Source organism: Telmatherina bonti (genome assembly GCF_933228915.1).
Source record: "Telmatherina bonti genome assembly, chromosome: 22".
Classification (NCBI taxonomy): Eukaryota; Metazoa; Chordata; class Actinopteri; order Atheriniformes; family Telmatherinidae; genus Telmatherina; species Telmatherina bonti.
The window spans coordinates 13,676,020-13,700,672 of record NC_136631.1 but is presented as its reverse complement, the minus strand read 5'-3'; the positions used below and the strand labels follow the sequence as shown (position 1 = coordinate 13,700,672).

General features: G+C 39.7%; 1 protein-coding gene across 1 annotated transcript in view; it reads right to left on the bottom strand.

The window, feature by feature from the left end:
- Positions 1 to 24,653, bottom strand: part of dlgap2a (discs, large homolog-associated protein 2a) — a gene marked incomplete at its 3' end in the record, with an annotated part of 177,501 nt that overhangs the window by 34,756 nt on the left and 118,092 nt on the right. The window contains exons 2-3 of the mRNA XM_079262003.1: positions 22,941 to 24,094; positions 9,670 to 9,884 (exon numbers count right to left, since the gene is read on the bottom strand). Coding sequence (XP_079118129.1) covers positions 9,670 to 9,884; positions 22,941 to 24,094 — 1,369 coding nt within the window. The remainder of the gene's footprint in view (positions 1 to 9,669; positions 9,885 to 22,940; positions 24,095 to 24,653) is intronic.

The window sequence follows — 24,653 nt, the reverse complement described above, 5'->3', positions numbered from 1 at the left end:
GTTTTGCCCAAAAGACGACATGACTTGAACTAATGTGCAACAGTTTGCTAGCTTAGACAGGTAAGTTGCCACAAAGGGAAAGTGTTTTATTCTTCATATTTAATCATTAAACGTCTTTTTATCCTGTTTGATCCATGTCCCAAAACATCGAGTCGACTGCAATAATTTGGGGCAAATAATCCGGTAAAGCGACGGAAACAGAAAACTCAGCCTAGCTATGCACGGCACGTCTTCATCAGCCGCAAATCGATGAAGTGGAATTTCTGCCTCGACCTTGAGAGCTCAGAGAGAGACGCGCTCACGCACAGCACAATGCTAATCAAATGAGCTACTACATTATGTTAAATGTGAAATTATCTCAAGCTTTGCCAGTATTAGCTCTGATTAATCATAGCCATGTGATAAGGCAATCATTATGCACAACAACAACAACAAAAAGACGGGAGTTATTTATGAAACTGACACAAATGAGTGTGATTGATTGGCTTGCGTGATTACACATCCGGTCACAGTCAGTTGAAGAGACGTGAGCAGAGATGGATGTCAAATGGCTCTGCTCTTCTGTGCACGTGTGTCAACACAACCTGTTATCAAATGTGACACATGATTGACTCGTAACCCTAATGACTAATAGTGAAGTTTGCCACACGTCACTGGGTTCATCATCATTAGGGTGATGTTTAAACGTCCTCGGCAGGTCTGAGCGGGAAAAAAACACAAACAAAAAGAAATGAGTATAAATCGCAGCTGTTGGCCCCGCAGCTTGCAGAACCGGAGTGCATGCTGGTTGATGTTGGGTAAATGATTGTTAATTAAAACAGTCACTGACATCTTCCTTAACTTGAGGCACACAGGATGTTCCAGCTCAGTGCACCTGCGACTGCGGTGCGTTCTTTGTTGGTGAGATGAACAAAGACCCTGTCGACCAGGAGTGTGACAGAGAGCTTGAAAGGAGGGAAAGATGGAGGGAGGTGACACGACTTGACAGCCTGTTCTCACTTTAACATGATTTGCTTCAGGGAGCAGCGGCTGTCAAATTTGTGTTGGGCCCATCAGAACGGCCCAGAGGGACATCAAATTGCCAGGGGTGCCGAGGAAATCCGACCTATGACACTTCTGTCTCCAATCTAATCTAATTCCATCCAAACAAGCCCGATGAACCATGATAGAATAAGAGCTCTGGTGTCAGGTGGCGCTGGCATCTGCTTTTAATGCAGGGAAGTCAAAGCAGAAACAGGTTCTGCCCACTGCAGGAATAACACTTGCTATGAGGCCCAGTTGCTGTCCAATCATGGCCCTCCACAACAAAGTTGTGAGGCACATTTAAAGTGTATTAATCCAAACAACCATTCTTGTCAATACTGCATGCAAATTTATAAGCTACGTTTTTTTTTTTTTTTAAGTTACAAATGTACCAAGAACCAGATATTTTTTCTTGAATCGGAGTTCTGTGCTGCTTTATATGTGTGTTGATCTTTATTAACACTTGACAGCCAGAGGCTTTGTTTATGAAAGGCTGGAAAACTTCAAACTGGCCAGTTTGGACTTTGATTTGTCAGTCTGTACATTATCTAAGAGGCAAGCGCTTCTGTTTTAAATGGCGGTAATATATATCAATACTTGAAATATGAATTATTGTAAAATTATACAATATACAATATTGTATAATTATAATAATGAAATATATTTTGTATAAGGTTTGATAAAGGTTACAGCATGTACAGAATAAGTTACAATAAGAGATTATATAAAAAGGATGTGAACACAGATAAACTTTTTAATTACAGTTAAATATAAAACTTCTATTTAGAAATCAATCAGTGTATGAAAGATGTAGATTTGGATCAGAGTTACAAAATACAAAAAATGTGTGACACAAAGCTTTACAGGAAAGGGACCTTGTGAGAGTTATAAGGAATTATAATGGGAATGGTTGGTTCCCATAATTCAACCCAAATCAATGAGAAATATTAGATAGAATTGGGACAAAAACTTTCTGAAATGGACATCCAGTCAAGGTACAAGAAGTCTGACATTCGTGTCAAGATATGTTGCGGGCTCAAGATGTGTTGCTCATCTGATACTGTGTGTACAACTTCAGTGTGTATTGTATGGGTAGTATTCATATAGTCATCTCGTCTAGTCTGCAGGCTCATCTTTGACACTACATGTTACATTCACCCATTAACACACATACACACTGATACAGCACTTCTACATGTTATACAGTAAGGGCTTTGCTCTGTCACACACATTCTTACTCTAACAGACACATCAGGAGGCAACATGACGTTCAGTGTCTTGCCCAAGGACACTTCAGCATGTAGTGAGGGGAAACCTGGAATCAAACCACTGACCTTCAGGTTAGCAGACAGAGTGCTACAGCTGTCATATTGTGTGTAGTTCTGTCACGTTGTGTATGTGTGCGTATTAATGTCTAAGGTTTTCAGTGTTAATTATCGTATCATATTGCATGTGCACACTGCATGCAAGCTTTTCCAAAAATAAAGATGAAAAATGAAAGTTGCATCATTATTTTGGGCAGATTTGCAACTGATTATCATCAATAATGGACTCAAAGCTAAAATCTATCTTTTGATGAGCTGAGTGAAATTATACAGTTAAATGATTATCAATATGAAAATGCATAAATATAGATGTTCGGTTTTGTTGGAAGCAATTGGTTCAGAGATAAATAAAAATCTATGCTCATTAATTGAGCGGCGGAGCATTGTCCAATCAATACATCCCTCCTTATAAGCAGCAGTGTGTCTGCAATGTGAGAAGTGCCGAAACCAGTTATTTCTTTGGGGTCATTGTTTTGTGTTTTATTGTAATGTGCAAAGAATGCCCATGTGGCTCGGCTAAGTGGTCTCCTGTGGAGTGCACAGTGTCTTTTTTTGTGTGTGTAGTTGGCTGGAGGATGGTTAAGACTGTTGTGTCCTTCCATCGTGCGCTGACGAAAAAGCTGCAGAGGAACGAGGAGGCGGATGGATATATTCTCTAATATCAAACTGTCAAGTTTAACAGTCTACTTTAGAGGACTCCTCATCGCGGCATCATCCTCTGGGCGGATTTGCTGGATGATCGGAGCTTTTTGGTAATGACACTCTTGGGAACACTCCTGTTTTTTGTTTTTTTTTTAAATGAAAGAACCAACAAACCTTCTTCCACAGACTCAATAACATTGAGTCAATAGACTCAGCAGCAGGCAGCACTGCTATGCTGCTCAATATCCTGCTTTCAGCAGAGCCTCCCCTTCTACAGGCAGAACCACTTATTCAAAGTGGCCTTGGAGTACAATAACAACCATTGATATCCCTTCCTGCTGTTGCATCCTCATAAATCATTCACTTTTTATCGCTATTCAGAATGGATAATGAAGACTTAAGAGATATGGAAAATTAGGAACCGAACTACACTTTGCAACATAGTCTGACAGCGTTTCAATCAGCCAAATAATTGCATCCTCTGTGACAGATATCTTTATATTCCTTCCTTATCACAGTCTATAACATCCAATTTGTTATCAACACGGCCGGATATGCGGCTTATTGTACAGATCTACAAGAGAACTATTAGTTAGTAATGGCTGGGAACTGGATCTTCTCACTCTCCCGACACCTTGGGAAATACTCTATCTGTAATTAAGAGATGTGCACAATATCTGACACAACAATCAATCAAACAACTAATTCAAGCTTTGGTTTTGTCTCACCTGGATTATTGCTCAGCAGTTAGTTCCAATATTTTCTTATGTAATATGAGGAAAATGCAACCTGCATAAAGCAGCCCGGATATCTCTTTTGTGAGGGTTGGGAACAATTGTTACTAAAATGTATGAATGTCTCTCTTGGTTTTAAGGGAAAATAGATTGCTGTGTTCACTGATGTTTTTATTATGATAGTTAAAAAAACAGAAATCCCTTTTATTTTCCACCGCCCCCCAAAAAAACCAAAAACCATCATGATTCAACCTGGCATGCAGTTGGAGGTTGTTTTACCATGACAAAATCTAAAGCCACATTAGTTCAACGTGCAGTAATATATAGAGAAAATGCAAGAATGGGATTTTTTCTCAAAACATTATACAACAAAATAGTATATATGGTTTAAAAAACACTAAAAAAAAGTATAATTTAATAGGAAATTTTAGAAATGAATGAGTAGTCTTTGGTCCTATGGACATTTATTTTATTTTATTTATTTTATTTGATAACATTCTATCAATTATGATATTTGTATATTATTTTAGATTCAGTTGGAGCCTAATTGTTCATGTTTTATTTGATTTAAATTATGATGTGTTATGTTAGTATATAATGATGAGAGTGTGAATGTGTATTTTTGTAGTGTATGTAAATTGTGTGGACTCCACAAAGAATAGCTGCTACTACGCTTAAGCTAATGAGGATTTTAGACAAACAAGTAAACAAACAAACAAAACAAATCCTGCAAAAAGAGGTCAGAAACAGAACCAGAAAATGTTCCTCACTTTTCATGTAAAAGCTCTCATGATGGCGAGGTTAGAAGAGGATATTACTGGTGCTGCGGGTGTTACCTGCAGTGGTTTCCATAATTCAGTGGAAAGAAAGGCATTATGTACGACAGAATCTAAAAACCTCTGCTGAATGGGAATGAACACTGTGCCAGCAGCCTGATGAGTGCTCAGGCTAGGATATGGCAACATGAGTGAGGGACTCATCAGCGTTAGTCAGAATGTGTTATTTGGTCTCGCACTGACATCAAATACTGCGACGATGTGTCTGTCACAGGCCACACTCTACAGAAGGGGTCAGACACAAGGTCGTCTTTGGAAAATGTCTGCAATTTATGACAAATTATTGCCCTGCAGGCGAGTACAGCCCTGAAGGTGTGTGAGGAAATTTTCAACACATTTCTGCCTGCGTAAAAGAGGAAAGATATGATGATGTTATGCTTGAATAGTAGAAAGCAACATCTTACCTACACACTCAAAAATAGAGGAACCAGCTTGTACCTAAAAAGGTACAAATGCTTGTCGCGGGGGGTGTACTCTTTTGAGAGACATTTCTGTACCCTTCAGTTCTGGTCTATTTTTGTACCTTATCAAGTTCAACCTTACCTTATCAAGTTATGTTTTTTTATGTTTTCACAGCATTAGGCCTGGTCCATGCAACTTAGCAATATTATCTTATCTTTAATCTAGAAATAATCTTCAAAAACTCAAAATACTGACCAGCCATACACTTAGTTTGCAGCATCTGACCTTCATTGTCTGGTGTAGTAAATGACTGTTAAGTAGTACTACTGTCATCACTCAACTCTGCTCTAGTTTGTAACATTACAGCCATTAACATTACATTTTTCAATGCTGCAGGTACCCTTATGGTCAAAATGGTACAAATTTGTACTTTATGTCACTTTGAACCCTTTTTCGTACTCTGAAGGTGTGCTTCTGGTCTCTTAAAGACCAGTATTGTACTTTTGAGAGAACATTTCTTTAAAATGTACCTATAGGTACAGAAATGTCCTTGTCTTGTACCTCTATTTTTGAGAGTGTAGTGACTTAAACAATTCTGGCAGACATTTCCATAAGTTTTCTACTGAGTAATTAGTCTAAAAAATGTAATATTATGACTAAAGGTGAAAATGCATGTAGAAGCTCACCATGTCATTATACAGATGTTATATTTTGCAGAAAGCCTCAGATTATAGAAGAGGCTAAAATGAGAATAGATTCATCATAAAAACGCTGGCCTATTCAAATCAGTGTTGGATGCGTGCTGTTGGATGTGTGCTGGAGCAGGGATACACTGAAAACATGGTGGACTGCGGCTGTCGTAGGGCTGAGTTCAAATCCCCTGATACAGATACAGACTGATATAGAGTCTCAGGATTCTGCAGCTGGATTTTGCAGCTAGATCGTAAACCTCCTGAAAAGGATAGAAATGAAATGCCTGGAAAACCTCTGGATTAGCTGAAGGGGAAGCTATCAGTCACAACTTACACCACAGAGTTACATACACTGTAAAAACGAAAACTTGAGTTTGTTCACCTTCATATCCTCTTAAACATATTACAATTCATAAAATATTGAATTTATAACAACCTAGGAAGTTGTTCCAAAAAAAACTTGCTAAGTAAAGTTGGTCTTAAAAATAGACGTTGGCACAACACCAAAGCTTTCTTTAGACCCAATGTACCACAGTGGAATATTCCATCTGCTGCACACAAGAACACGGCTTACTAAAGCTTGTTTTTTATCACCATTTCCAGTATTGGTCCTTTCATTAAAGAAGATCGCTGGCCTCATATGGGGAGGGGTTCTTTTGGAAAGAACTCAAAATGTCCAGATTTATCCAAGCGAGTGATGCATTATCTCAACAAAAAACAATCAAGATAACTACGGGCCATGTCCTTTAAAACTAAAGAGCTTGAGTTGGCCTCAAAGCACTTGCTTTTTTATTGTTTGTTGTTTATATATATATGTATATATATGTATGTATATATATATATATATGTATATATATGTATGTATATATATATATATATATATATATATATATATATATATATATATATATATATATCTTTTTATTGGTAACTTTTTTTTAAAATTAAAAATATTAGCAGTAAGCAAAGAGATTTGGCTTCCTAGTGGGAAAATCAGGCAAAGAATATTACTAGCCGACCATACTTATATTTCGTCGAGCAACTTTGCAGAGATGCCTTCATGTGCACCAGAGTAGAAAATACCTGAACTTCACTACTTTTATTCTCTCTGCTGTCGGGTTAAAAAACTCAGAAAGAAATCATAAAAACACTTTCAGTAATGTATAATTATGATTTTATTGGTATCTATTTTTATAATCTCTCTTATCAAACTAATCATGCTGTCCTCTGTTGTGCGACCGTAATAATCTCATGGATTACAATCATGTAATGAACTGCAAATTAATTGCCCCTCTGGGGACTTCCTTTTGGATGTTTAAGTTGCCTAGACGACGTCAACTTACTGTGCTTTTTCATATATAGAGAAACTACAGCTTGAGTGCGATTGGTCCATGGCTGTTTCTTTCAGTTTCACTGCCCGTTTCACTTTCCCCACCTCCCACTTATCCCATCCAAACAACTGCTGCCCATCATCCTGGTTAAAACCTTCCTCAAACTGTCGCTTCATGGTCGCTATATGAATCCATCTGCACAGCTCGCTTCCTTACTTACTGTGCAGAGCTGTAGTCTGTGGTCTTAACTTGCTCTTTATTATTGTGTGCTTGACTGCAGCTTTGGTTTAGGCTTCGCTTAGAAATTTTGCATTTGTTCAAAATGAGCTGGCCTGTTGACTGTTTTGTGCATGCGTTGATGAGCAGAGGCTGTGCCAGGTTTCACTTTAGCTGTCGCACAGTTATAACTCACATCTGTCTTCCTGCTCATAAACACACGGTCTGTGTGTGCTGGATGGACAGTATTTTGTTTTGGGTAGCACTTTGGGACGTTTTTGTTCTTCTTTTCTTTGAAACTTTTAGTCATTATGTATCAAAAACTAAGCTGATATGAGTCTCCATTTGTCTTGATTATTTGTTGATTTAAGTAGTACCCACTACCCTAAGTTCCCCAATTGTTTTGGAAATGTATCTTGAAACCTAATGAAGATAATGATGATAATAAGAACACTCCAATTTTATTCCATTATCCTGGAATATTATCTTCTATTAAAATCCTTTATCCCCAGTCAAACTGGGATGTAACCTTTCTCTCCCAGTACATCTACTTTAAATTTAATCTCTTCTGACAACATTAAAAATCCTTTCATCAAGTTTTTAGACACTTTTACAAAAAGAAAATTAATAAATGAATTGATAAAACATAGTTTTTCAGAGCTAATAACCTATTTACAAGACTACTTGAGCACTTTTGGTGTAAAAATAATTAGATTACGCAAGTTGAAGACAACACTGCATTGATTATTCACTCATCAAGTATGACAATGAAATTAGTTTTTCATTAAAACGAACCAATAACAGAACTGGTCTACTTTTTCATCACTAAATCTACAAGAAAATAAAAGACACTGATCATAGTAACTATTTGTACTTAAGTACTTCAAGTGCACAACTTCCAAGCATCAACAGCCATTATATCCTGTCAAACTTCTGCATTTAAGCGCAGACAATGTATCATGAATGGAGTCCTTCAGCTCAAAATTTAGGTGGTAAAAATGTTCAATACACAAGCAGGAAGACAAGTTAAAATATATCATTTTTCAAAGGGCAGGTTCTGGATATATTTAATGCCACATAATTAAAATCGACGCACAACTCTAAGGTGTAATTACTAGTTGTGCATTGTGTTGCCAACATAGAGGAAAAGGTCCCTGCAAAACAGAATAAAAATTTATTGATATTTTATAAAAACATAAAAAGAAACACACTCGATGGTTTAAACTAAAACCACAAAAGCTGTCGTAAGTTAATAAAAATAATTACTTTTCATTTAAACTTGAAGAGAAAAATCATCAACAAATGTGAAAAACTGCTTTTGGTGTCAGCCGTTGTTACGCTCTACCACTGCATATGTGGGCAGAGTGGGGAGAAAATGAACGGAAGACGATGAAGGATGGGAGGTTTTCCATATGGTGAGGCAACTATAAAGCAGAAACCAAGCAGAAAAATTATAACCCGGTGAAAGCAATAAATATCTATAAGAACTTCTGACCCAAAGCAACCACCCTATAATGTAGTCTCCATCTAACAATAATGCAATCAAACTTGCACGTATACAAATTGGTAAAAAAAAAACCAAAAAACATAATATTAAAACTCATGTTAATATTCAAATACTGTTTGGATAAAAGTTCTCTTTTATTAAAATTAATCCTAAATCCTTGGAATTGTGAATGCTGTAATTATAGTAACACTTCTCTGTATCTCCACATAACAAAGGCCTTTATGACGATGTCATCAGCTTGTCTCATCATGTAATCCTCTTATTAGTGTTTTCTTCCTCTGCTCTGTAATCAAAGCACAAGCCCTCTGGTTGGGATGCGTCCCAGAAGAAAGTGCAGAGTGCTTTCCTTCAGCTGATGTGAATACACATGAAGAAATTCTAATGAGTTGTGATGGAAACATGCATGAAACATATACACTGCTTGGGAAAATTGTGCATGTGCAAAAAGATAGAATGAGGTTGAGCCATTAAATAAGAAGCTGTTAGTGAGACGTATCTCTGTTTTCGAAGATGTTCAAAAATTGTTGATTTAAGCCGCAATCTGTGGGTCTTTTAGAAATGTTCAGGGATGACCTCACTCACCACAATAGAAAATAATTAACATACAACAAGACATTTAACTTTAACTGTAATTTCCTCTTTTAACCCTTTTGTGGTAGTACAAAAAACATTACAGTTCCCAGGTTACATCCCAGTGGAATCCCGTCCAGTGTGCACAGAGGTAACAACACAGATTTTTCTTTTCTGAACATGCTAAAGAGAAAGTGACAGACTGTCTGTAATAAAAAGAGCATCCTGCAGATGTTTGTGCTGAATGAAAGGAATGGGCATGAAAGCTCTTGAGGTCAAACTTGTTCTCTTTGTGCCATCACTGAAGGCGATGTAAATGCAAGAACAAGCACATGCAAGATAAGACATGAACAGAACAAACTACTAATGTTGGACGTAGCATGCGTCATACCTCTGAGAGTCCAGCAGGTCCCTGGGTCTGATGATGGCCTTGACCAGTGCGTTGGGCCGCACTGACTTCTGAGGAGATGTCTTTGGGCTGGAATCTGACTCTCCACTTTCCTCATCACCCATGGCTTTAACGTAGCTGCTGCTCCGCATTCGCCGACAAGGGATCTCATCATCTTTCCCACCACCGGGATAACCCCCCCACTCATCCTGGGGCACCTGAGAAGAGAAAACTACACGTTTTTTTATTGTTACTCACCAGGAGTCCCTAATACCACCAGAGAAAGTCGCTAGACCTATTGATGCTCGTTTTGTCTTTAAATAAACTCACTGAAGGGTCTGAAACAGTGCTAAAATATAGCGCCAATGTGGCTAAGTTAGTAGCAGAAATAGTGTGTGCATCAGTGTAATTGAATAGAAAATATGCTTTGACAAAAGTTCTGCAATTAAATGTTATTTTTTTTCAATGTTTCTGTAAGTAATTAATTGCAATTAACGCGTTATATATATACATATATATATATATATATATATATATATATATATATATATATATATATATATATATATATATATATATATATATATAATGTTTCTGTAAGTAATTAATTGCAATTAACGCGTTTATATATATATATATATATATATATATATATATATATATATATATATGTACTGTATATGTGTGTGTGTGTATATATATATATATATATATATATATATATATATATATACATATATATATATATATATATATATATATATATATATATATATATGAAGGTATACATCTGCTTTATTTTGTCCCAACAAAAACCAACCAACCAAAATATGGAATAATTTTTCTTGCTGAGTCAATGCCCATTAAAACCTTGACGTAGCTTCTGCAGCTGCTCAATAAAAAAAAGTGTAATCTCGTTTGGAGACTAAACAGTTTAAGACTGTTTGAGCTGCTGCAGTGAATTTAGCTAGGCTGTTAATCAGGATTTCTGACAGAGGACAGCATCAGACCAAAGAAAATAAGCTATCTTTGCTCTGTCTGTTGCAGCGTTTGCACTCGCCATAACAACAAGGCTGGCAGAATTCATGCTGCAATTTTCCTCCACTCGTTAAGGCAGGTAATTAAATATAAGACGTAAGCATCACCATTATCCCATTTCAAGTGATTACAGGGAGTCTGTCGCACTAGGTGTCTTTGCTGCATATGGCTGTGGAGCGAGCAGGAAGATGGAGAATCTTCCAGACAGTTTGCAATAGCAGAGATCAATGCACTGATATATGGCTAATATGCATTTTTATAATTGAAATAAATTCCAAGCAGGGCACATGTAACTGCTGAAGAATAATAGAAATACATTTTATGTGGAGCTAATTATTTTTGTAGTTATAATCAAAATGCAAAGGAACAATATGAGTCCATTATGGGACATGCCATTACACCACACACAGTGATGTTATTACATGATTTTAATAAGTTCCTCTGTGGGATAGCCCCCCCACACCTCCCTGCCTCACCCCCCAATGACAAACCAATATTGATGGTTTTGCTTTACCATTATATCACAATTACTCCCGCCATCTCTTTGTCTCACTAACTGCTTCACACAAACATTTCATTGTCATTAAAGCAGCGGATGTGACTTACTACAACAGCTTAGTCAGGAGCTCAGCTCATAAAAGATGACATTGTCAGTAATCATTAAATTCTATGTGGTAGTTGAAGTCATCCCTGACGCGATACTCATTCGTCACTTTAACATCCTGGCAAGCAGATTAGCCCCATGGCAGTTAAAATGCCCCCTTCTCCAGTTTATTAAGTTAAATCTTACTTATGTCCATATGTCATCGATTTTATAACTCTGGATCAGAGCAGCAGCAAAACTTGCTTTAAAACCACCTAAAACTACTACTGATAATTAAAATATTAGGAAAATGTGTTTCATTCATCACAGATGATGTGTTTTTCTCTACCCACCAGTGACTAATTGACTATTTGCAGGTTCACGGTGAACTGTGTGTCAGCAGACTGTCTGTGGCAAATGTCAGGAGGCGATAGGGCACGTCCAAATGTCACAAATGCGTCAGACTCATGACTCCTAACTGTTTTGTCATGCAAATGTTCACTGAAATGTGATTATTGTTCAAAAGCAAGTAAAAGCAGATGTGATCTATGCAATGTCTCATGGTTAACGATGGAAAAAAAAGCTTTAATATCAGAGAAACAGTAAAAATTTATTCATGTTTTCGAGAAAAGACATAATTCAGCAATGCCACAAAGGATATCCACACAGTGTACCAGCTCTCTGAGAAAAATGACTTTTATTTTTATTTAAAACAGTTTTAAATCAACCAAAATGTGTAGAATATGGGCTCAATTATGACTTTATCAGAGCCAATCTTTGCAAATCACAGATTGATGCAACTTTACCTGGTCTTTCACTTTTTTAGGGCCCATATTTATTTGTCAAAAATAACTTCAAAGCTGTGACATTAAAGCACAAGAAATAGCATTAGCATGTGGATACACATCACAAAAGTACAAGCTAAAAATATACCAAAGTGCAGAGAGGCCATGCTACACACATGCATGAATGAATTAAACATACTTTTACTTTTTTTTTTTTTTTCTTTAAATCAGAAACATGCACTCAACATGGGCATGTTCATAGCCATTAGGACACAAACGCATACTCCAACACACACTGATACGTCATTCATCTCCCCTCCTATGACAGCCATACACCATCTACCGAATGGAGTCGACGGGTTAATTAAGTCTTGGAGGGGTTTGATATTTTTAGACATCTAATTAATGAACGGAACGCCAGAGGACAAGCGCAAGCTGTGGTGAGATTTGTTTAATTTGGCTTTGCTGATAAACTGTGTAGATTGGAGGGTGTCTCCCTGTGAAGAGGAAAAAAAGAAAAAAAATAGCGAACACGATAGCATGCTTGTGCTTACTGCTCTGAAAGCACATAAATCATCTGAGTACTCCAAGTAAATCTAAAGCACAGTTTAACTTTAAGCTTTTCAGACACTTTCAAGTTCTTTTTTTGTGAATACCATCAGTTTTATCCTCACTTGTTCAAAATACTTGTCAGATTAACTTCTACTAATTTACATAACTATAAACACTTTCAGCTCATATCTGCAACATCCTATGCCTATCATATATTGTAACACTGCTGTTTGAACCTGACAGAAGTCCCCCTGTGCCTAAATAAAAGAAATGGGTACTATTATGAGGGTACTCATGTATTGACAACAGGTGTCACAACTGATCGTGAGCGTTTTCATAAAATCCAAGCCATATGGGTCTGAAAGAACAATCTGTGAACTGATCTGAAGAAAAGCACAAAAGGAATTCTGAATAGAAGAACTTGAGTATGAAATATAACGATTTCTAAACGTTTTTCTCACTTTAATTTCACTAAGCCGTTGGGTAAGGATGCAGAACTGCGTATTTAAGGGAACGTTAATGACTGTTGATCTGATTAAAGATGTGATGAGTCTTCTTTTGTTTATTTGTGCTGCAAACTTTTTTTTCCCCCTTTGCAGTGACATAAAGCTCCTTGTAGATATGATCATCCCAAGTCTGTGGGAGTGTGAATATTCACAGTACAAGTGTGACATTTCATATTAAAACTTAAATTTTCAAAACACAACTTTGAATTGTTTTAATTAACTGGATATCATCCACCCCTCCCTAAGCTACCACCTCATTGTGGTGGAGGGATTTGTGTGTCCTGAAGATCCTAGCAGCTATGTTGTCAGGGGCTTTATGCCCCTGGCAGGGTCACCCATGGCAAACAGGTGTCTAGGGGAGTGACCAGACTATGTGCGGCTCAGCGACCCCCATCATCATGGGGGTCGCTACCATTGGTAGAAGTGTTCCCTTGCCTGGACGCGAGTCACCGGGGCCCCCCCTTTGGAACCAGGCCTGGGGGTGGGGCACAAGAGCGAGCATCTGGTGGCCTGGCCTTCGCCCGTAGGGCCTGGTCAGGCTTAGCCCGAAAGGATTACATGGGCCCCACCTCCCTTGGGCCCATGGGGGTTGAGTGCAATGTGAGCTGGGCAGCAGCAAGAAGTGGGGACCCTGGTGGTTCGATCCTTGGCTGCAGAAACTGGCTCTAGGGACATCACCTCTCTGGCCAGGAAGGAGCCTGAGCTTGTGCGCGAGGTGGAGTGGTTCTGGATAGATATCACCGGACTCACCTTAACGCATGGCTTGAGCTCTCGAACCAGTTCCCTTGTGAAGGGGTGGACCTTCTTCTACTCTGAAGTTGCTCCCATTGAGAGGCGCAGAGGGAGTGTGGGCATCCTCAAAGGCCCCCGGCTCGGCACCTGTATGTTGGGGTTTACCCCAGTGGACTAGAGGGTAGCCTCCCTCTGCCTTCGGGTGGGGGTGTGGGTCCTGACTGTGGTCTGTGCATATGCACCGAACAGCAGTTCAGAGTACCCACCCTTTCTGGACTCTATGGAGGGAGTGTTGACGAGTGCTCCCTCTGGGGACTCCAGCTGGGAGACTTCAATGCTCACGTTGGTAATGACAATGAGACCTGGAGGGGAATGATTTCGACAGAATTTCTAAGCACAGCCAATGCGTTGAGGGGATCCGATTTGGTGGCTTCAGGGTTGGGTTGCTTCTTTGGATTCTTTCTATGAGAAAGAACAAGATCTTGCATACATGAAACTTGCATGAGTTTCCTGCGCCGGTGGCCGGGTCTGTTGTGGTGAAGAAGGAGTTGAGCCAGAAGGCAAAGCTCTCGATTTACCAGTCGATCTATGTATCTACCCTCACGTATGATCATGAGATTTGGGTCGTGACTGAAAGAACAAGTATCTTGCATACGGGCGACTGAAATGAGCTTCCTCCGCAGGGTGGCCGGGCTCTCCCTTAGAGATAGGGTGAGAAGCTTGATCATCCGGTAGGGGCTCAGAGTAGAGCTGCTGCTCCTCCACATCGAGAGGAGCCAGGTGAGGTGGCTTGGGCATCTAGTCAGGATGCCTCCTGGACGCCTCCCTGGTGAGGTGTTCCAAGCACGTCTCTGTGGGAGGAGACCCTGAGGAAGACCAAGGACACACTGAAGGGATTATATCTCTCGGCTGGCTTGGGAACACCTTGGGACCCTGCAGAGTTGGCAGATGTGCCTGGGGAGAGGGAAGTATGGGCTTCCCTGCTTAGACTGCTGCCCCCGCAACCCGACCCCAGATAAGCGGCGGAGAATGGATGGATGGATACCATCCAGTTATTCGGACACGTCTTGAGGGGTGGGGGTAAATCAGACCAGTCATACCACTAGTCTGTTCTTCACACAGACCAGTGGTATGACTGCAACCTTTGTTACGCATCCAAGCAATTTTTGCATGAAGCATTGCTAAAAACATAACGCAGGTGAACTGGTTTACTGGAGAATCATGTATAACTGCAGACTGAGGATGGGTGACTGGCTTTCAATGCTTTGATCTGTGGCCATGCAGACTGTGTGTGCTGGGTGTTGAGATGAGGCAAAACTCCTGCAGTGCAGCAATGCATTTCATTGATTAACTCTGCAACTCTACCTATACACCCACAAAGAAACATAAGTCACTGCCATTAAGGGAAGAAATAGAGTGAGATAGAGTGGTGGTTTGGTGGGGGAACAGTACAGAAATATGAAGAAATAGCTGAGAGGCAGAGGATGGAGACGGAGTTTGAAAGCTCTTACAGCTCTTCAATCACAGATAATCCAACCTCCTCAGACTCCACTTTCATGTTTTCTCTCATAAAACTGCATCGACATGCTGTGTGGGAACAGGTGCTAATACAGTCCAACCACTCACATTTCACCCCCTATGCTCCTTTAACACATACAACCTGTATGGTAATCGTTTCTAATATATTGACACTTATTGCTATACAGTGGATGTTTAAACAGACATACTCTACAATAAAGCAAACAGACACAACACGTCGCTCCAACAGAAGTCCAAAGTGAGCCCTAAGACGTCTCATTTCCATGCTGCTTCTGTTGGGGAGGTATATCGGGGTTTTTTTGGTTTTGTTTTTAAAGAAGCACCTTAAGCTTAAATGTATGGGAGGAACTGGGAGTTGGCCAGCAAGGTGTGTGGGCACTTCTGTGGAATATTTGCCACTGAGCTGTGAACCTCTATACAGGCTGCAAGCAACCACTTTAATTCACCCCAATGCTAATATTAGCAAAGTATTACTTGGAGCTTTCCATTTAAAAATGTCCACATATTTACACTACTGAATAACCATTGGCTTGTTTGCCAAGTTAGATTCTACACCCCCATCCCCAACAATGAAGTCTTTCTAAATTCCAATGAAAAGTTAAACATTTTTAGCTTATTTGAGGATAATTATGAACTGGGTAGAACAGTATTAGTTTCATATATTCTGCTGCTGTATAGTTTTAATTAGTCAATGCTGGATGACTCTATATACACACAGACGAAGGGGTAAAAGAGGTATGAGACTATTTCTATTGTCAAAACTTGAAGAAATTTTCCATTATAACTTTTTACACTTTTTACACAAACCCCTTCTCAAACATATCTGGTGTCTAATGTTCTAGAGTAATCTGACATTAGTTTCCCACTTTAATTTTCCTAGCCACAATAAAGTTTAGCATAACTTTAATAACTTAATGATACTTTTCTCCGAATCAGATCCACAGTACCAAGTGAACAAAGACCGCAAAGGCTCATGGGTAATTTAAATTTAGCAGGAATTTAACCTTTTGAGACTGACACACTCGAAATTTTTAGTAATTCACTCTGTGTATTATGTTAATATTCAGACAATGTGGATGAGAAGTTAAGCTCTGTTTAAATGTAGAATAGAACAAATGTTGAAGTTGGCACCATGGATACAGTGAGCGGAACAGGAAATGACATCCACCACCGCCAAACTGATACAGAATAAATATAAAAGTAAATATCTTAAATTGGTCATCAGATATTCTTTTATTTTTTTATTTTATGTGTCTCATTCTATGAATGTAAACAATTGTCTGCCTTCAGAATAACACACCTGTCAGTGAATGCAACAAGACATATACTGTGCAAGTGCATAATTTACATATTTTGGATTAACTGAAGTGTCTGTGCAGTTATGTCCTGGTAATTTTCTGGCAGGATATTCTTTGCTTTCTTTTATTATGTTAGAGTGTTTAGTGCAGTGTATACAAAGAGCTATATGCAAACTTCACCATATAAGGTGCTCTACATGATTACTGCAATATAGGGGAGATCTATATAACATTAAAATGTTACCATGTCATAGTAACATGTTTGTTTTGATTGTGATCTAAGAATATGTACTCATCTTGTGAGTTTATGCAAAGAATGCAGGTGTCACCCATGTTAATAACGTTTTACACCTTTGCATACATGTACAGACAGTATCCCACAACACTGATGTATGATAGCATCAGAAATGTGATGGAAGTTATTTCTATATAACCCAAAAATACAAAACTCTTGATCGTTGGGACACGTCCGAGAGGACAGTACTGTTCCCACAGAATGCCAGAACATTTTTATGCTGAGAAATGTCCATGTTGTCTTTGCGTGTGCTGTTCTGCAGGCACATTGAGGGGTAAAAATAACTATATTGAAATCACATATGAGTGCTGTGAAAAGTGTATGCTGGTCAAAGACAGAGGAACTTGGTTGCACTCTTTGTACTCATATTCACTGGCTTTCTAAAAACAGTGTTGAAGGCAAGGCCAACGTTTGCAATGTTTTTTTAAATGAGAACTTTTTAAACTAAGTAGAAGTAAAGATATAGTGTATGATCAACTAAACTTGTAAATTTTTTGTTCACTCTCTCACTGAGTGGTTAGGGCAGAAATGATGGGTCTGATTGTTTTACAAAGCGAGGAAGGCTCAGAACTTCATGATTTTGAATCACTGGATAAAGTTGAACATCGTCAGCATGATTTCCATAACGAATGCTGTGACACCACTCCTACTGTCTAGGGCAATATCCTTGTCAAGCTCTATTGGCAATTTCCTCACAACGTAGCACCGTCAGCTCATTAAAATGAAAGCTGGCACACTTGCCTAGTCCTCCACCTTCCTTCAGCTGACATTCACCCTCATCTTCTATTTCAACCCAAAGATCTCCATCGTGAGCAAGAATATCCAAATTCAAGCTTGCCATATAGTTTCTTTACTCTTTGCAGCTAAAACTATATAAATGTGCAAAGGGATTAGAATGATAAGTATAAGGAACAAAACAAATAAAGTTTTACATCATAAACATTTGTCATAACTGTGTTGAAACACTCTATGTGGATGAAATGACTGAACTATAATGCTGAGACATTTATATTGTGCAAGAAAATGCCAATAAAGAAGCAAACATGGCTATGAAACACCCTGAGAATTAGGACGTGCTTATAGATGCTCACTGCTATTGATTTAGTTAAGGAGAGCGGTATTAGCAGTAAGCAACCAGTAACTTTTAATTAATTCTGCTTTTAATTATTTTAATATAATTTATGATTTTATTATGATTTTGTTATTTGTATTTTCTTTTATGCTTTTTTCTGTAATGCTTTTAATGTTTCATGTAAAGCACTTTGAATTGTCTTGTACATGAAAGGTGCTATACAAAAAAACATGCCTTGCCTTGCCCATTAACCATTAAGAGACACTTTTGGTTTGAGATAATAAAATACATGAGAAAAATAGTGGCGACCATGAAGCCACACTGTCGCCTCAAGAATCACAGCTGAACAGCACAAAAGGGGCCATGTTGTACTCCTTTTGTTATATTGCTTTTTTGGGCATGAAAACAATCTGCCGAGTGAAAGAGTCTAAAGTCTCTGAGTGCTGCTGGATGGAAGGCCTCGTTTATTGTCCTGGATATTCCTTCCTGGACCTGACAGCATTTACAGACATGTGATTTGCATTAATAATATGACAAGACAAAGGTAAGTTGATATACCTAAACAGCTGCCTGCACTCATGATGTGAGTTGTAAAGGTATCATATCTGTTGTAAAGGTGTGTATGAAGCTATCGAAATTTGTAAGACACCACCTCTTTTAAATCTTTTTTTGGGGGGAGGGCCTCACTGCGTAGCGGTTCCTGGCCTTATTTCTGTGTGGGATCTCCCTCATGATCAAATTTTCAGAAACTTTTGTGTGTGTGCACGCAGGTGTGTCTCTTGTTTTCCATCACATCACCAGTTTCGTTCCTGCTACTTTGCACTTCCCTTTTGTAGTTAAATCAGGAGCCTCTCAAGCTTCACCTTCCGTAAGTCAACATGGCAATTATTAGAATAATTAAAGCTCTCTGCAATGCCCTGTCTGCAAAACTATCAAAGGCTAATCCTCCCTTTGTACTGCACTGTATTCACGGAGAGAACAGATTGTGTTTGCCACAGCAGCTGACTTAATCATGTCTGAGAGTTGTCAATAAGATACTGTTATTGTGTTCCAAAGTTGTGTTCTTGGCCCACGGATGCTTTTAGAGCACAGGTGATCCACACATCTACATAGGTGTGTGCAGGTGTTTCAGGAAAGGGTTCAATGAAGCTTATTTGTGGAAATGACAGGGAGTGATGGCTATTGTCAGGTCTCATTTTCCAACATTTATCATATCAGGAAGGAAGCAGCCAATATTAATGCCCAGTTCATTGATCTCTCATACACTACCCCACAAACACACACACACACACACATAAAGATGCACACCGACACATCAGTGAAGCAAATTTCTCTGTTTGCAATCTCATACTTTTAATAACACACCAGAAGTTTTTCATCCTCTCTGTCATCAGCCAAGGACGCAAACAAGGTGACTAGCACATCAAACCATCTGGTGGGCGATAAAAAGAAATAACACCTCCCAACATACACACACACACACATACTCTCAGTACACACACTCTCTCTGAATACAGTTGATGCCGTTACAGTGCAGACAGTTGTGGGTTCAGCAGCTGCAGGAAGTAAATACTTCTCAATGTGACCCTTCGGTACGTGCAGAGTAATCTTCCTGACTATTGGCTCTATTTCTCTGCCTGACTGCTGTTGGTGATGAACAGCAGCAGCATGGGGAGCAAAAACAGCCATCTCATTTACTTTGTTTCTTGCCTCCTCTGCTTCTTGGGAGTATTTCAGTGCATCCACCGAGGCAGAAACCTCGGCGGTATACATCTCCAAGTCCCCCTCTCTTTCAATACATCTTCTCTGAGAGGTCCCTGAGAGGGCATTGATTCTGTGCAGACTGGATTGATAACACCGAGCTAAATATAGCCCTGCGGCAGGGAGCAGGAGCAGAGGATATTTTTAGAAGTGTTTATGGTGCCGCGACTTGGACATCAGTTCAGCTGAATGACCAAATGGATGGGAGCAAGCAAAGGGGTGGGCGCATCCGCCCTGCCACTCTCTCGTTGAGAGATTACTTTACTTACTGGGATTGCAATAAATATAAGTGGTCGAGCGCACCTCATTTTTGATTCAAAATGATCATCAATTAAGTTTAAAAATATGCACGTCAGAATTACATAACAATCTGTTGATGTAAATTCAGACTGAGAGCTTCTTTTGGCTCCATTGAGTGATTTGAGTAATGCATTGGCTTTTCATTCACGACAGTAATCTATACAGCACGCTCGCTACTTATGCCGTTGCACCGAGTCTCCGGGTCTTTCTCCCTCACTCTGCTCAAGTGCACGCTCTATTTTAGCTGCAGGCGATACTTACACAATGCTATCAGATATCTCGTTGTTATGCATTTGCAGCTTTATTGTTACAGAATCTGTTTTGCAACTCTGCACGGTGTTGGAATTTGGCATTACAAAGTATTCTGTCTTATTTCATATCGCCTTCAGGATGCACATGTAATCCATGAAAGGCTTTTGTTAAAAAGTGCTGACTCATTCTGAATTCATTGCCGGCAGTGCTCCTGTAGAGTCAATCATGTAAGTTCTGAGACAAACACCTCTTCCTGGAGTGAAACCTGTGAAAAAAAACAGAAATGATAAAAACGCAGTAAACTATGTAAAAATCAAGATTGATATCTGGTCTTTTATTGTCATTCTGCCAACTGTTTGCCTCTGGCGGAGATCATCTACGAAGTTAATTGATTTATCCCGCTGTGGTTGTCCCTTCTGATGGCAATCACATGCTGAGCCGTAGGACAGGTTCACATTGTAATATTCAGAGTAGTGACAAAGAAAATAGAGTCTTAAAGTTCAATCAGAAATCCAGCTGAGATGAGCAGCTTTCTCTCCTTGGCGGCTGACTGACACCGACAAAAAGCCGAATTCATGCCTTTAAAAGCGGGCTTTGGGACTCATTTTGTTTCAGTGTCTCAACGCCTAAAGTTCTTATGACTTTGACATTGTTGTAAATGGACCAGTTGCGACTGGTGATAAAAGATTTATTTTGTGTGCTTGTGTGTGTTGGAACTCTGATCTCTATGAACAAGAAAACAGAACCGAACATCAGTTCAGCCCTACTTTCTTTTGGTGAGCACATTTCTCTATGACTCAGATTAAAGTCTGTCATCTCAGTAACAAGCAAGCAAAGCAGTAAATGGCATTGCTTACATCACATCCAGTTTGTCCTCACAGTTTTTCATAACATGAGTGAGAGAACGAACAAACAATCAGCAGTGTATTAATAACAGTCTCCCTTTGCAATCGCCACGATCCTCATGACTGTGCTTTTTATTGTGCTGATGTAGGTCACCCGCCTTTGGGCTTCTGTCACTGACTGGGGCCTTTTTTTTATTTATGTTATCATTTTTATTTTTATTGCCTTTTTCATTTTTGTATTTCACATTTATTGAAATTTATTTGGACACTATTTCAATGCAGAGCACCTACATTTTGTTGTTCCATGCACAGTGATTGGAGTGCTGAGGCCCCAGCTCTCACTCCTTCCTCACTTTCCAGCTGTTGGATATTTACATCCAGCTGGTCTGGGCTAACCAACGCCTTGTTGCAGGATTTCTGAGTAAAGAAATGGTTGAACTAGCTGTTTTATAGGAGCTGGTGTCCCACACTGTAATTCTGGATTAGTTGAGTTTCCTAAAAGTCAATTTAAGACTCAACTTGTTCCAAATTTGATTCAACCAAAAGTAACTTTACATTAGAGCGGCTGTAGCTCAGCAGGAAGAGCAGTCATCTTCCAACTGGAAAGTTGGGAGATTGATTCCAGGCTTCCTCTGACTATGTGCTGAAGTGTCCACGGGCAAGACACTAAACCCCCCAGTTGCCCACCAATGTGCCGATTGGGATATGAGTGTGTATGTAAGTCACGTTGGATAAAAGCATCTGCTAAATGACTGTAGAATAGAATTTACACTGAAACTGTAGGGATGTGTTATTAACGAATGAGCCGTCTCTGGGGGCTAACTCTTTAGGGTGAATGAGAAGAACTGATTTGTGTCATAGAGAGCATAGTTTTTTTAAGAAGGAATTAAACTTTATTTTGATTGACACATCATGCGATTAATTCCACAGGAGGAAAGACAACAATCAAACCTCTACGTAAAGAAGGAAGAGCCTGGAAAATTTCATTGAAAGGGTCATAATGTTCAGGCTACTCATAATAGCTAAATCAAACTAAAATAATAGCTACATTAGACTAGTTATACTTCTTCTTTCATTCAAAATTAGTTTGAGCAATCACATTACCCCCAATGAAGACTTTCATTGTGCGTATTGTGATTGCTCATGGCTTGTGTTAATGCATCCTTAGGGGAGGCTGTGCCTTTACTAAAAATACCCCAAAATTGTGGGGATAACTTGCTACTCCATATACGACTCTCTTCTCTGTCAGATTTAGGTCTTTTCTTAATATCCGCCTTTTCGCCTGGATATTTGACACCACTCGAGATTGTGATTTAATACAATTAATTAATAATTTATTTAGTCATTTCACTATGTATTTATTTTACTCTTGTCATCTCATTTTATGCTTCATGTTTTATGTAATTCTGCTTTTTCTACAGTACTGTGGTCCGCTGTAGTTTTTTTTTAAAGCACTAACACGTAAAGTGGGATTAGTCTGGGAATAAAATTGGGATTTGAAGGGCTGTTATATTAACAGGCTACTGCTGAATTTAATGCTGAATTAATCCAACTGCTCAGAAATAAAACTTGTAAATTCCTTAGCCGTTCATCAGGAAACACAACAAACCAAAAGCTTTAAAGATTTTTAGCAAAAAAATAAAAAAACAAGATAAAAATGAAACAACATGCAAAACTTCCATTTACTGTTACACCTCAGAAATTGACCAAACTCACCTGTAGGTAGTTACACGGTCTGCGGTTTGGTTTGAGATCAGTGGGTGTCATGGGCTTCTCCAGGTTGAGTGAAGACTTCCTGTAGGCCTCCTTGGCTTGGCTGACTGTTAGCGTTGACCAGGAGCTCCTCTTCATGAATTTCCCCTCTGGCGCCATGTTTATGCTCTCACAGGCAGAGCACTTGACGTCATTGTTGCTCTTGGAGGTCTTTAACGACAGGTCTCCCGCCAGGTGGCCGTGCATTGTGTCGGGGTAACAGTGGCTGATGTGATCCACATGATGCCGTGACATGACACTCGGTGTTCTGTACGTGCTATCACTGTCCAGATTGTCATCTGAGCTCCACCAGCCTCCGGAGCGGTGCTTGCCGCTGCCTTCGGATTTGCGATCTTTGCTCTTGCTGCGTTTGCTGTGTTTGTGGTGGCCTTGGTGGTGGTGATGGTGGTGGTGCGAGCTGTCCCTGTGCGAGTCGCTTTTGGTACCGTTCATTTTGGAAGAACCTTCCAGGGAGTGCGACTTTGTGAAAAGTTTCTGTACAGAGTGAACTAAGTGGCGAATTCGCCCGGGGCTTTCGTTGCGCTGTTCCGTGGTCGTAGTTGTGGTGGAGGTCCGTTGGTACTGCAATGTGTGGAAGCCATCCCGGTGCAGTGGCATCTGTTTCTCAAACTGGTCCAAAAGGTTTGCTGGGATTCTATTCATTTTGCCACTGCCACCATGCGAATGCGAAGATGAGCCACCATCGTCTCGGGAATCTCTACCACCAGAAGTGTTTGCACCGCTGTCCCGTGAAGCGCTGCCGTAGTGCATGCGAGGAAAAGTGCTACTAGAGATGGAGTGGTCTGTGGCTGACAGGGACACCGGCATCATCATGTATTCAGAGTGGATGGAGCTCCGTGGGGAGCAGCGGTGGTGACTCTCAAGTGGGCAGCTTTCAGTGGGACTAAGGAGGTAGGAGGGGGACCGGGCGTCACCATGGTGGAGATGGTGGTCCAAGGAATGGTCGCATTCAGTCAGGCCACAGGTGTGAGCAGAGATGGGGGATGTGAGCTGGAGCTGGGCAGGGCGGCCACCAGAGAGACCCTTCATGTTCCTGGGTGGGGGGGAGTAGCTGTCCTCATCGAAGTACGGCGAGGGTGACCATGAATATTGCTGGTCTGTGAAAGCAAGACACACAGATGGGAAAATTACTAAAAAAAAAGAAAAAGAACAAAAGAAATTTCCTGAAAAAGAGATACATTTCACACCTAATAACAAGGGAGGGAAAAACTTCACACACTATTTAGACAGAAAAAGAAAATAATGGGAGGTTGTGAAATCTATTTTCCATCTTACTTTTTTGCCTGATAAAGTGTCTTATAGAATGAATAAAAGAGAGGGACGGACGACAGGTAGAAGCCCGCATTGCTATTCATCCAATGCAAAGTGGAATAATAGCCTATCACTCTGTAGAGCTGGTGTCATCCGTCAAAGCCCAGAGGAGAGCGCTGCGAGGCGTACGGCCAGATAGGGGACCTTGGGAGGTGATCACCAATGGCACATCCCTCCTCCCGCTTTCTGTCGGTCATGTACTCTTAGATTAAAAACCAATTCTGTGTGATATGTCACCAAGGGCAAACATCCCAGCGCTATATTCCAATGTGTTTAACTAAATCACAGCAGAGGTTTACTTAATCTTAATATCTACCGGACTGTCTCCTCCCACTCTCATTTCAA